This window comes from Spea bombifrons, chromosome 3, assembly GCF_027358695.1.
Source record: "Spea bombifrons isolate aSpeBom1 chromosome 3, aSpeBom1.2.pri, whole genome shotgun sequence".
Classification (NCBI taxonomy): Eukaryota; Metazoa; Chordata; class Amphibia; order Anura; family Pelobatidae; genus Spea; species Spea bombifrons.
This window is the reverse complement of record NC_071089.1, coordinates 117463768-117476376: the sequence shown is the minus strand read 5'-3', so window position 1 is coordinate 117476376 and position 12609 is coordinate 117463768. Positions and strand designations below refer to the sequence as shown.

Here is a 12609-nt window from a genome sequence, read left to right as displayed (position 1 = left end):
TTGATAAGCCTTTCTAATTGATGATAATATTCCCTAAATTAATCAGGGAGAAATGTCGTATAAGTAGCTAATGGTTGCTGCTCCTATTGTGTTTTGTGGCACTAACAAATACAAAGTTTCCCACTGTTGCGTAGTAGATGTTTTTGAACTGTTGATAATCTGATCGCTGACAAATCAGTCATTTAGTCCAACGCTCAGTATGTTGCCCTTTAAAGTATTTTCGGACTTCTTCTGTGCCATGTTTTCTTGTCAGCTTTTTTTAATATTGGAGAACTCTGTGGTCTCTGAGATGTCTCGGTTAAAGGTGCTGTTTAATTGTGCATCTCTAACACGATCCCTTGTGACAGTATTTATTTTATTCTGTTTAGCTCCACCCCCATTAATAGTTTCAGCTGGCTGGGCTTCCATCTTTACGTCGGTTACCAAGGTAAATGCAATTAGTGTCTGCGTGTGATTGGCTGCCTGTTACTAAACGAACGCTGGGTGATTATGAAGACTGGAGGTTAGATAAGAAGTTGGTTGGCCCTTTTGGTTCAGGGGTCAGTACAGGTTATGCAGGTTAATGGCTCGTAGCTGGTTTTTGGTTGAGTCTTTCCACTAAGTGTGTGCCAACAATACAGCATCACATTTAGGAATTAACCCATTGAGTCCTACAGGGGTGTGCATTGTGCCGGATACCCTTCTACTAATGAAAGCGTATGGTTTAAGATGCCGTCGGGATGTCTTCTCCATGTCTTCTGGTGTTCTGTGAAACATTTGTCTCAATACAGTTTCCTGACGATGAGGGCATCAAATTCATAATGAAGTTTAATGTTACTTGTTGTAGCGAGTGGGTTCTGTCACCAGAGAACAGACAATAAATATTCTATGATCCCAACAAATACGGGCGACCTCGTGACATCCATGACTAAACCAAGCAATCGGCGGCCCAAATTTCTTCCTTCTCCCCGGTAAATGAAGTTACGTGAGGGTGAGGAACGGTCTCGCGGCAGACGCGCTAGGCTGGCTTCGGTCATCGGCTTTATATGCTCACCGATGACCAGAGACGGCCGGTGACTCCCAAAGCCAACCTCGAGAAAGCTCGTTACTGTATCTAGAGATGCTTGGAGAACAATCATGGGATACAAGTTAATCTTCGGTACTTTACGGAATGTTATTGGCATAAAACAATGCTCTAATTTCCACGTCTGTATTTAAAACTTAGATTGTTCTTGATGATGGGACATTAAACACTATTCTGTTTCTCTGCGCTTCCAGAAGACTCCTTAGTATTCTGGTTTTTCATTGGGTCCGGATGCATTTGTACAGCGAGGGTAGGACGGACCGGCTCCACCATGTCCATCATTCCACTTAGTACGCTAGGAACTTTCTTATGTATATATTCCTTAACCCGTCGCTCAAATAACTTTGGTAAAATTCCGTAATCAATATATTCCTATAATCACAGTATGGATCTTGTGTAGCCCCCGGTGAGGGTAAAGGAGCCGCTTTGGTGTCCGCGCGTAATGAGTAGGGAGTATAAACGCATTTCTCTGAGTCTTGTCGTCGTTGGCGGTTCCATCTGCCCTGCCGTCCCCGTCTCCCATATTGTCCGCTTTATACATAGCCGTCGATCAGGTGAACTCCTTGGCTCTACCTCTCATATAAGATCCTGTACAGGAACGTAGATCCCAAAAAAAAAAGTCAAAACGACCCTTCCCTCCGCCTCCCAGACGCCGCAACCCCTCCTCCAGCCAATTGGATGCAGCTTTTTAACGCAAAATACGTTCTTTTTGGAAGCGAATCCTGAATGAACAGCTAATGCTCCATTTATAAAGCCTTGTTGCATTATGAGCCAAAAGTGCAAAAAAAACAAACAAAAAAAAAGCTCTATATATATACAAACTAACCTGCCACTCGTATAAATATATATATATAAATATATTAAGATCACACTGTTCTATAAAGTTGTGTATTTGTATTTTTGTGTACGTACAATTTTCTGCTAAGCAGAAGGAGGCTGTAGTATAGGAAGATCATTGAGAAAAGGCTTTTGATTTTTTTTTTTCTTTTTTAATTTTTAAAAATGTTTTATCTGTTACTTGTTTGGTTAACCCTTGTGCTGCCAGAGGGGTTTGCAAGAAATTGCAAGCCCTTCTGCCAATAAAGGGTTAACCCCCCAAGCTGCCTGTCCTTGTCTTCTATGTGTATTTCCCCCGGGGTGCAGTATTTCTCTCCCTGTTCGGTCTCCAGTCCGCCATATTGCCGTAGACAAGTCTTCCTAAGCTGTACATAAAACATTGAATAACTTTATATTTACATTTTTTTTTTTTTTTCTTTTCTTGAAATTCTCGTGGCTCCTTCCAAAGCGTTACCTCGGACCAAACTCTGTCCAACGCAAATGAAAAAATTGGGTGTTTGGTGATATTCGTAGGGGATTATTCACTAAAAACTTACTGGTTTAGTTGGGGGGTAAAGTTCTCCTGCAAGAACAGCTGAGGGGGGGCATTCGTAGTTCAAAAAAGAACAGTCTAGTCCCAAAAATCCGCACTGCCCCTTTCAATGGTTTATTTGTCTCGTTACGTATACGTTATACATTACACGGGGGCCCTCTCCGCCTACCTGCAGGAGAAGCTACTCCGCGTCGGACCTTCTTAATGCATAATGATTTAATGTTTGATCTCCCGACGAACGCCTTAGTCCCATCTACGTGGGTATTTCCGCATGTGGTCTAAAAACATGGCCGGTCCTCATCGATACAAACCGAAATACATCCCCAAATTTAGGAAGGAACCTCGCTAGAAAGTTAACATAAAGTCCGTAAAATATCCCCATTTCTACACTGTGTAGAAGCAACATTTTACCACTACTACTTACTAATTACTACTACTACTACTACTACTACTACTACTCTCATCCAACATGAAAGACCCCTATTCTATGGAAACTGCAACATTTGTATCATTCCGGATCCCTTGCTTTAAAGGGATCGCTAATCCTTCTTTCTAGCGGATGTAGATACATTTTCTTTTTTGAAGGCGTTCTTGCAATGTCCGTGGGGTATTTGGGATGAAGTTACACCCCATCTGTCCCCGGGGGGGGGGGTTACTGCACCCCTATGGGTAGGGCTCTCGGTTATAACCAATGTGTAACTGTAGGAACATCCTTGTTTCTGTATTTGTATAGACACAGAAACGAGCACTTGTATGAATTACAAATAATAGTGGAGATGAGTCCTGTATCATTGTATTTCCTATTCTGGATTAGTGCCTTTTGGACAGTAGACTGTTCTGTAATTAAATTGTAGTATACTGCTTTTTTGTACAGTTTTGTTTTGAGATTTTTTTATTTTGTGTTTATTTTAGTATTGTACCTATTAGAAAAATAAAAAATGTATAACTTAAATCCACCGTCTGATTATTTGGATTATTTGGTTTCAAAAATATGGTCACTGTATTTTTTTATTAATATGTATTTTTACATGGAAAAATATTTCAGTTCTACATACAGTAACAGTCCAAGACTAAGCTAAAGCGAGCTTATCTATATATTATATTTATATAAATTCTAATTATACTCTGGGGTTAAATAACTTTAAATCAGATACAGAATACGGATAAAGTCGCACTACTTCTGCTAAGTCTACAAACATTAGCTAAATTATTTTCTCTCTTACTATTAGTAGTAGCACTACAGCTACCTCGAGCTTTGCGTAGTAAAGTTGTCGTCACACAGTCCATCTTTCTTTAAAATAATAATAATAATAATTTAACTTTGTCTCTTGCTGTCGGTAACACAAAGCACAAACTAAAGCTCTGCAGCACCGGTGCCAGTGCAAGCAAATGAAGAATAGTTTAACTTTCAAATTTAAATAAAAATTAAATTATTAACTAGGTATTTCTTATATTAATATAATGAAATATTAATTATTAACCTATAGCTTAAGGGTAGCAGTGGATTGATTAATCTTTATTTGGGGTAAATTGACTCTTATCTTATTCTGACAGAATGCCTCAAGCACACTAATATAATATAGCTAATTTAGCAAAAATGGATTATAATATGAATTATTAATACACTAGTATACTATATGATATATATTATATTGTTTAACCCCTTAATGACAAGTGTTTTTTTTACCTGTAGTACACTCTGGGACAAAGGCTGTTTTAACATTTTTGCCATGCTTGTGTTTAGCTGTAATTTTCTTCTTTCCTATTGAGTGCCCCCACGCACATTATATATTGTTTATTTTATCAGGACAAGCAGGGCTTTCTTTAGATAACATTTTTTTTTATCATATCATCTAATTTACTAAATAAAAAATAAATATATATGCCATTTTTCTCACTTTTATTTGTAAAACCTTTTACTCATCTGCAAAAACTAATAGAATTTAGTTAGCAAGTAATTTCAATATTTGTCCTGAGTTTAGAAATACCCAATGATTTTATTTTTGCATGTTATAGGTTAATAAGTACAAGTAGCATATTGCTTTTTTAAAAAAAAAAAAAATATATGGTTATACTGTCCCCATGTCCTATTTGGGACATCTTTGAAACCGGCCAATGGACTTTACCCTCATCAAACCATATATGTTTGAAAACTAGACACTCCAGGGTGATTAGTGAGCTAGTCTCCTCTCTCTCATTTTATATACACACACACACACACACACACACACACACACACACACACACTCATTGGCCACTTTGTTAGGTACACCTGTTCAATTGCTTGTTAACACAAATAGCTAATCAGCCAATCACATGGCAGCAACTCAATGCATTTATGGATGTAGACGTGGTCAAGACAACAACTTCAAACCAAGTATCAGAATGGGGAAGAAAAGGGATTTCAGTGACTCTGAACGCGGCATGGTGGCTGTTGGTGCCAGACGGGCTGGTCTGAGTATTTCAGAAACTGCTGATCTATTGGGATTTTCACCCAAACCGTCTCTAAGATTTACAGAGAAAGCTCAGAAAAAGAAAATGTCAGAGGAGAACAGGCAGACTGGTTCGAGATGGTCCAAATGAAACAGGGAAGATGCCCATGACCTATATATTATATATGGAAGAGTCTGATTCCAGTGCTGATGGAAATGAACATTGCAGAACAATTGGGCCTGGATATTAAAATCTGCACCCGGCTACATCTTTAAAACTTAAGTGTGGCGTCTCGCACATCAACATTACAACAAATATTTAAAAAGTGCCTATAGTTGGTTTTTCTACTGGCTATATTAAGTACATATTTTAAGTGAGGGGCTGTTTTGGGTTAGTTATCTGAAGTTTTGGAGAAAGAGAGGAGTAAACACTTCAGATTCTGAGAACAAGTCGTTAAGACGTCCCCCCCCCCCCCATGAGACTTCCCCTTTAAATAACAGATAAATAAAATGACATCTTTTCATGGTTGCCCCTCAAAGTAAGAGTGTGTGTGTGTGTGTGTGTGTGTGTGTGTGTGTGTGTGTGTTTGTGTGTGTGTGTGTGTGTGTGTGTGTGTTTGTGTGTGTGTGTGTTTCTGTGCGTGTTGGATGTACCGCGTGTACGAGGTCACATTATCGTATGGAATCTATAACATAAATCTCTTACATGTGAAATCAATGAGTTATCTCTGGCTTGGAATCACCTCCAAGATACGAGATATATCCTACCCAGCGCGATCCTCTTCATATTACTCGAGCGACTACGAGCTCGCACCCGGACCGGAAATGTGGGAAGTCGGCGGGTTTAGGTGGGTTTGTAGGAGGATAGATTAGATCTCTGCACTGGGTTTCTTCATTCTCAAAAATAGTCCCCCCCAACATTTCTAGCTTAGTGCTGTCTGTCAGCCGTTCTTCTCCAGGCAGTTTAACTCAACAATGGCAATTAGCTCCCTTTCCGTGAAAAGACCCGCGGCTGCATTACTTACAGGGGGTTGGAGGGGGCGCCCTGCGGATTCCGTCTCCCGCAGGTAGTCTGTCCATATACCTGGATGGATAAGGCAGCCGCCATGTTTACAGGAGACACGTTTATCTGTGCTGGTTAGGGACATGTGAAAGCGCTGCCTTCATGTATGTTGTGTGCGTGAGCCATTTAGTGGATACGGCCCGCATACTCCAGGGCACAGTCTGTAACGTATGACATCGATGCGTTAACACGGCTGTCGCTCTGCATCCAGACATTATTCTGACTTCGCTCTGAGTGCGTTGCTAGAGATGAGACAGAACGCTAAAAGTCAAACTTATTTATACCTGGAACCTGTCTGGTAGAAACTAGTCTACAACTCGATAGTACCAGTAAATGTTAAAATCTAATAAACCTCCCCAACTCACCCCATTCAAGATCCAATATCTTGGATTAGAGCGGTTTAGGACAGGTGTGTGTTAAGCATGTTACGTGGTAAACTACTTTTCTTTTTGTTTGCTGTGTATTAGTTCCTCCTGCTGTAAAGACTCAAACCTTAATCAGTCGTTGGTCTCGTTTTAGATTCAGGAGCCGTATGCCTATCCCATGCATGTTTAATACCCTCACTGTATTACCCTCTACCACTTCTGCTGGGAGGCTGTTCCACTTCTACTACCCTCTCAGTAAAGGTAAAACTCTTGAAATAAGCTTTCCTCCTGTGCACCTCCCAGATCCTTAACCATATTCCCTCTCCTGTAGAGTCTAACCGGATGAATTACTATTTTTTTGTGTTAGTATGAACTAAATCACCCCCCCCCATGTTATTTTTCTATAAGACGCACAACCTGGAGATTGAGTGTCCTCATTAACCCATTCTTGGTGCCACAACACAGGGGCAGTTCCTTGGCCGCCCTTATTCTGTAAACCGTGATGCCTTTTATCAGAGCCGTATTTATAGACCCCAGCAGTCCGACCTCCTCCCCTGTGCCGAAATATTCAGAAATATTGCGCATGTTCTTTACCCCTCTGGCAGAATTTATCGAAGCTCAATACCGGGGGGGGGTTGGGGGCAATTAATAAAGCGGAATGCCATTTAAATATTTGTTTAAAAAGGTTTATTATTTCAGTAAATGGACAGTTGATGCATATAATACAATATTACAGTAGTTTATTATCATACATTAAAATCATTTCTTTAAAAAAAACAACCCTCACATTTTCCTGACGTCTCTTTGGAATTTAGTTCTGACTTAGAATAATCAAACGTTCCGTATCAAAAGCTAAAAATGTTTATTTTCTTTTATCATTGGAAAAAAGACAGAGACGGGCATAAAATATTAAGAGAAATCAGTAGAAAAGAGATGCTTCAAATTATTATTATTATTTTTTTTTAACCCAGATAAATGTTCCAGAAAACACGAAGAGTTAAAATCACAGTGATTATTACAAAAATAGTGGTTTTTGCAAAAGTTACCTGTTTTTCTAATTAAGGAAATTCAGAGAATGGGATTTCTTGGCATGGATTCCAAACCATTTATTATTCAATATTATGAGCGATTCTTCCTCAAGACACGGATAGAAACATCATTTTTTTTTATGTTCCATCTGTTTAACTACAAAATATCCAGTTTAATTCCATCAAACAGCGCTCAGGGATTCAAACGAATGCCCAATAAAAACGTCAGGACGCATAATTGCAGTAATGTAAACGGGTAACGAAGAAAAAACAGAGGAGAATAACGAATGGTTTTTAAATGATTAGTATTTTGTTTTTATAGACCCCCAAAAAATTCAGCCCCCCCCCCAGAAATAAGGCACGCTACGATGCGAAGAGCATTTGTTAAAAAGGCAGCGCTGAATTTTAAACGTATAAAAAGTCGTGGAAAAGGTAGCCGTGGAAGCCGCGATAAAATGAACTCTTAGTCGCCGGCAGCCCGAGCCCCAATATAAAGAGGTTTGGCAGTGATCGGCAAAAGGAAAAACTAAACACCTGAACGTAAATCTGTAAAACAGCTAAATTTACTTAAAAAGAAAAATTCTATCAATTCAAAAGACAAGATTACGAGACGCTGATTTTTTGTTTTGCCAAGAAGAGCCTTTCGTGTTGCGTAAAGTGCATTAAAATTTGTACGATAAACAAAGAAATCTCTCTGAAGTTAATTCTGCACACAAAAGGCAGATTTGGTTTCCCGGCCCCTCCGTGGCCCCGATTTATTTCAGTAAATACGGTAAATAAGGTATCTGGTCTGTGCTGTCAGAGAGATGAAACTTCTAAACGCCCCAATAGTTATGGAAAGGGTTAACCCCGCTGCGTTCTTTCAGCACTAAATGCTAAGCTGGCCCTGCAGAATGTATAGTTCAATCACTGAGATGACTTAAAAGATCTCTCACGGACGATGCATTAGGTAGGAGCAGCTCAAGCTCTTCCTCCTGGTGAAACGCGTCGGGGCCTTTATAACGAGCTCGTTAGTGATGTTGGGAATGTTTCTAATAATAAATAAAAAGCCACGTTTTGGAACCGGACGCAAACCAGACCCAGAGGAATTCCTCCTCTCGCCATGCGACGCGCCTAAAGAACTTTTACACCCGTCCCAGAGCCTCGTGCTGAATAACCGCAAAACCCGTGTAAATGAAACCTATTTCTCCGCACTTAAGGCAGGCGGAGCGTCACACGCAAAATAATATCAATAATATTACTAAATCACCAAAAACTAGCCAGTGCCATAAAAAAAATGTATAGTTGGGCTAAGGGATTTTTTTTTTTTTTTAATAGAAAAGATGAAAAGTGACCGTTTAGAGCCGTAATAACTAAATACGGAGTCCCAAAAGAAAAAGGAGAGAAACATCGAGGAAGACCATAAATACCCAAAGGAGTATTGGCTGATCCGTGTACATCCCATCCATATACCCAACGGACGGTAATCGGGGTCCGCGCCCGGCTACACGCTGCGGAAGGGTTAAGGCACTTAACTTCTTAATGGGGCCCCCAAAGGCCCCTTCAGCCCAGGAGTCGTATTTAAAGAGCCCCCCCAGTGATTACAAGGCAGCCCTCCGTGTATTTAACGAACTGTAGAGTGTTTTCTGCGGGGTCCCAGTTACCCTGTGGGGGGGGGGCGGTTGATTAATTAGTGTTTAATTAGCGTTTGGGTGGTTAAGGCTTCCGCGGTACGGATCGCATCAAACTACGGAAACTGCGTACAAAAATCTGCCAGAACTCCCTGAAGAAAAGAGTGCGAGCGACGCGGTGCTGCCGTGTTCCGTGAACGCGCCGGTAAGAAAATATCGTGCAATTTAGGGGGTGGAAGTGCATTTTTTAGACAGAAGACTGAAGTTTATAAATCGGTGACATTTAGAATAAAGTATAAGGCTTATCAGCACGGGCTTGGCACCGGTTGGCCACGTCGGGCTTACAAGGCGGGCGACACAAGACGGCGAGAACATCGAGCGGAACGTTCTATGAAGACAAAGAAACACATTTAGGTTCTCAGCCCCCGTATAAAGATAGCACCGGGGGGGGAGACGTCGTTCTAGAGCTTCCTCGGCCAGGTCCAAAGCAACGCGAGCCCCTGCCTATTGTCTCAGGAGACGCCGTTTGGAAGTCATCTCTAGGGCAGAAGAACGGCGTTTATCAGGGCGGACAGAGAACGTTTTATTGAAATAGAAAAATACGTTCTAGATCACCGAGGCAGATAGAAGATTACGCTAAGAAGGGTTAATATGTTTACTGGCGGGCTCTTTAAATGGCCCTAAGAAAAAAAAATAGCATTTAAAAGCCGAGGGTTACAATATTCCACAGGTTTAAAAAAAAAAAAAAAAAAATCTCAATGATTGTGAATCGCCGTCCCCCACCCCATAAAATGTATATAAATTCTATTCTTCACCCCTCACCCTCCATAAATAATATAAATAAAAAAATACTTTCACCAGGCGTAGGAGAAATGATATGTGCGCTCGTTACACTCGTGGGGATAGAGAGCCGAATCCATGGTAATGTTCCAAAATTATAATTTTAAATAAAAAATAAAACCCTCAAAGAATTACCAAAAATGAGGAAATACACCAAGTGATTTCAGAGGATTATCGCTCCCAATAGAAAAATTTGTGTTTTTTTTTTTTTTAAGTCAATTAAATCAGAAAACAAGCGTTCTTTACTATTATTTAGCATTTTAAATCAAAAATAAAAAAACGTGTCTGCTAATCTACCGTAAAACTGTGAAAGGTCTGCTTTTTTTTTTTTTTGTTTTTACCCCCTTATCTTTTATTTGGCTAAAAAAAAAACAAAAAAATGAAAAGAAAAAAAAATTCCAAATCCTCCCAAGCATCATGTACATGTATGTATGTATATATCTCATTTTATATCACACACATACACACACAAATTTACACTTACATATTTACACATAGGGCGGTGCACACGACACACACACGTAAAAATTTCCATGGTAACGCCAAAATATATATATTTTAGTTTTTTTTTTTAAAAAAAAAATCAGCCCTAAATATCGTGCAGGTTCGGTATAATCAGATTATCGAGGAGCCGTCAATCAGTACAACCCCAAACACCGGCTTCCAGATAACGGACACGCAGCCGGCGTAAATCCCCAATACCCCCCAATCTGTCAGGCCCGGGGGTGTCGTTTGGTCCCGTTTGATAAATTAGTCGGAAAACAACGCCGTGAAGTTGTTAGCGTAGGAGACCGGGTCGTCTTCGGGGGTGGCCTCTTACACATCCTAGCGGGCCGCGCGGATTCGCTTTAATTGGCCCAGGATTTCCGGTTTTCCGCTTTCTTTTGGTTCCTTTCGTCGGCCTTTAGGCTCGTCCGCTCGTGCTTCGCCAGGGCGGTCAACGCGGCGAGGTTGCCGGCCGAGCCGGAGAGGTTGCCGCTCTTTCTGTTCTCGTTGGCCGCTCCGCCTTGCAAGCGTAACCCGGCGCTTCGCCTACGGACCGCTCCGGTGGCTTTCTTCACCCTGTCGGGTCTCACCAAGACCCCGTAGCCGGGATTACACTTGAAGTACTGCTTGCCACCTATGGAACCGTCATTTTTGCCTGGAATGGAACATAAAGAGTTAGAGGTCTGTGCCCCAAAGAAACGCACTCTCGGCCCCCAATCATGAAGCTCTGAGACGTTCGTTATCTTCCTGTCCGGGAACGAGAGGAACTTATCAGGGATAACAAGACTTGAAGCTTCTCCAGGACACAGCAGCCAAGAAGACTTATTATCTGCTTAACCGCGTCTTCTAAAACATGCGCCAATTACCCCTTTCTGTCAAACTAAAGCTTCAGCAAAAATATACCAATATGCATTAATCTGCGAGACCGCGCACGTTTACATATAGAAAGGAGCGCGTCATTAAACGTAAACGTCCTACCTGCGGGCAAATCGAGCTCGACGCCGACCCAGAGTCCCTCCTGGAAGTCTACGGGTCCTACGTATTTAACGATGCCGCTTTTATTCGAGCCGACGGTGACATATTCCCCTTCTTTTAACCAGTCGGGAACTTCCTGTGCCTCCTCCGAGTCCGATGTCACTTCCTGCTTGCCATCGGCCCTCTCCGCCGGATCGTCCAGTCTGTCCCTGCTTCCTTTCGACTTGACGGCCGCCCCGGGCGCGTCTCCGGCGTCGTCGGGGAGAATGCGGGCGAAGGACTTCAGCTCGGACGTTCTCACTTTTTGTATTCTGAAAGGCGAAACCCCTGCTTTGGTCTGGGTTGAGGGGTCCGGCGTAGGATTAGGCTTAGCAGGTGGCATCGAGAAGTCTGTGCCGGCCCCCTGAGACGTTGCCGAGGGCAGCTTTACGGAGACATGCAGCTTTTCTGGAGAACGCTCTTTATCCAAGGTGGAGGTGGTCTGGTGGCTTCCTACACTGCCCTCTGAAGAAGGGTCATCTTGGGTTCTGTCGCCCTCTGGTCTGCCCTCCGGCAGCTGTACGATGCTATTCGATGTAGTCACGGACTCAGTTTCTACCTTTTCTTCAACTCCCACCTTGCTTGACCTGGTCTCGGAAGGCACCCCGTCTTGAGAGATGTCCGAGTTCCCGGCGGAGCTCGTAGGAGAAGACACCTGGATCGTAGGAAACCCGTTGGCGTTTGTTGCGGACGTCGGACTCGGCACCTCGCTGCCCGCGCTCAGCGCTTCCGAAAGGGTCGCCGTAGAGACGCTGTGTGAAAAATACCCGCTCGAGGCTTCGCTGATTGGGCTTGGAGGACCTTCTTGGGTCTCCTGTCCCGGAGAGTCGCTCGCCTTCTGCTGAGAAGCCCCCGAGGGCGTCCTCTCATTTTTCTTCTCTTGGTTGGGTGAACGGATGATTACCGGCGGCCGCACCGCTGCCCGTTCTTCCTGGGTAACCTGATAGGAAAAACGAAAGAGTAACTCATGAACAATGCCGAAAAATCCAACCACGAGCGGACCTACGGTGGGAAAGTTAAAGCAGTAAACGTTAACGCAACGCGAGTGAGAAGACCTGGAGAGAACAAACGTTTCCAGTGAGAATTCAGATGCCACTGAGGTCGGGAAGGAAGTTTTCCCCACTTTTTGAGGCAGAATTGGAATTCACTTTAATGCAGGTTCTTTGCCTTCTTCCGGATCAACGGTGTCGTTGAACTTGATGGACTTGAGTATTTTTTAACCTAAAATACTATATCATGTGAAACGTGGAGTCACCATGTGATGGGTAGTGGTCGGTTAGATAAAGCAGCTTGTAAAGTTAAACGTGCAGGCTGCTTTCTGTACAATTCTGCATTACCT

The 12609-nt window shown here is 42.3% G+C and overlaps 1 protein-coding gene and 1 long non-coding RNA gene across 2 annotated transcripts in view; both read right to left on the bottom strand.

Moving 5' to 3' along the window:
- Positions 1-1781: 1781 nt before the first annotated feature.
- Positions 1782-7663, bottom strand: LOC128483464 (uncharacterized). Its single transcript, XR_008351072.1, has 2 exons — positions 7074-7663; positions 1782-1867 (listed from the first exon to the last, which is right to left on the bottom strand). It is a non-coding gene; the product is annotated as an uncharacterized LOC128483464 (long non-coding RNA).
- A 2086-nt stretch (positions 7664-9749) lies between these two features.
- The window catches only part of KIF13B (kinesin family member 13B), a 78969-nt gene continuing 76109 nt past the window's right edge, over positions 9750-12609 (bottom strand). The window contains exons 39-40 of the mRNA XM_053459259.1: positions 11235-12210; positions 9750-10911 (exon numbers count right to left, since the gene is read on the bottom strand). Of these exons, the coding sequence (XP_053315234.1) occupies positions 10619-10911; positions 11235-12210 (1269 nt within the window). The 3' untranslated portion in view covers positions 9750-10618. The remainder of the gene's footprint in view (positions 10912-11234; positions 12211-12609) is intronic.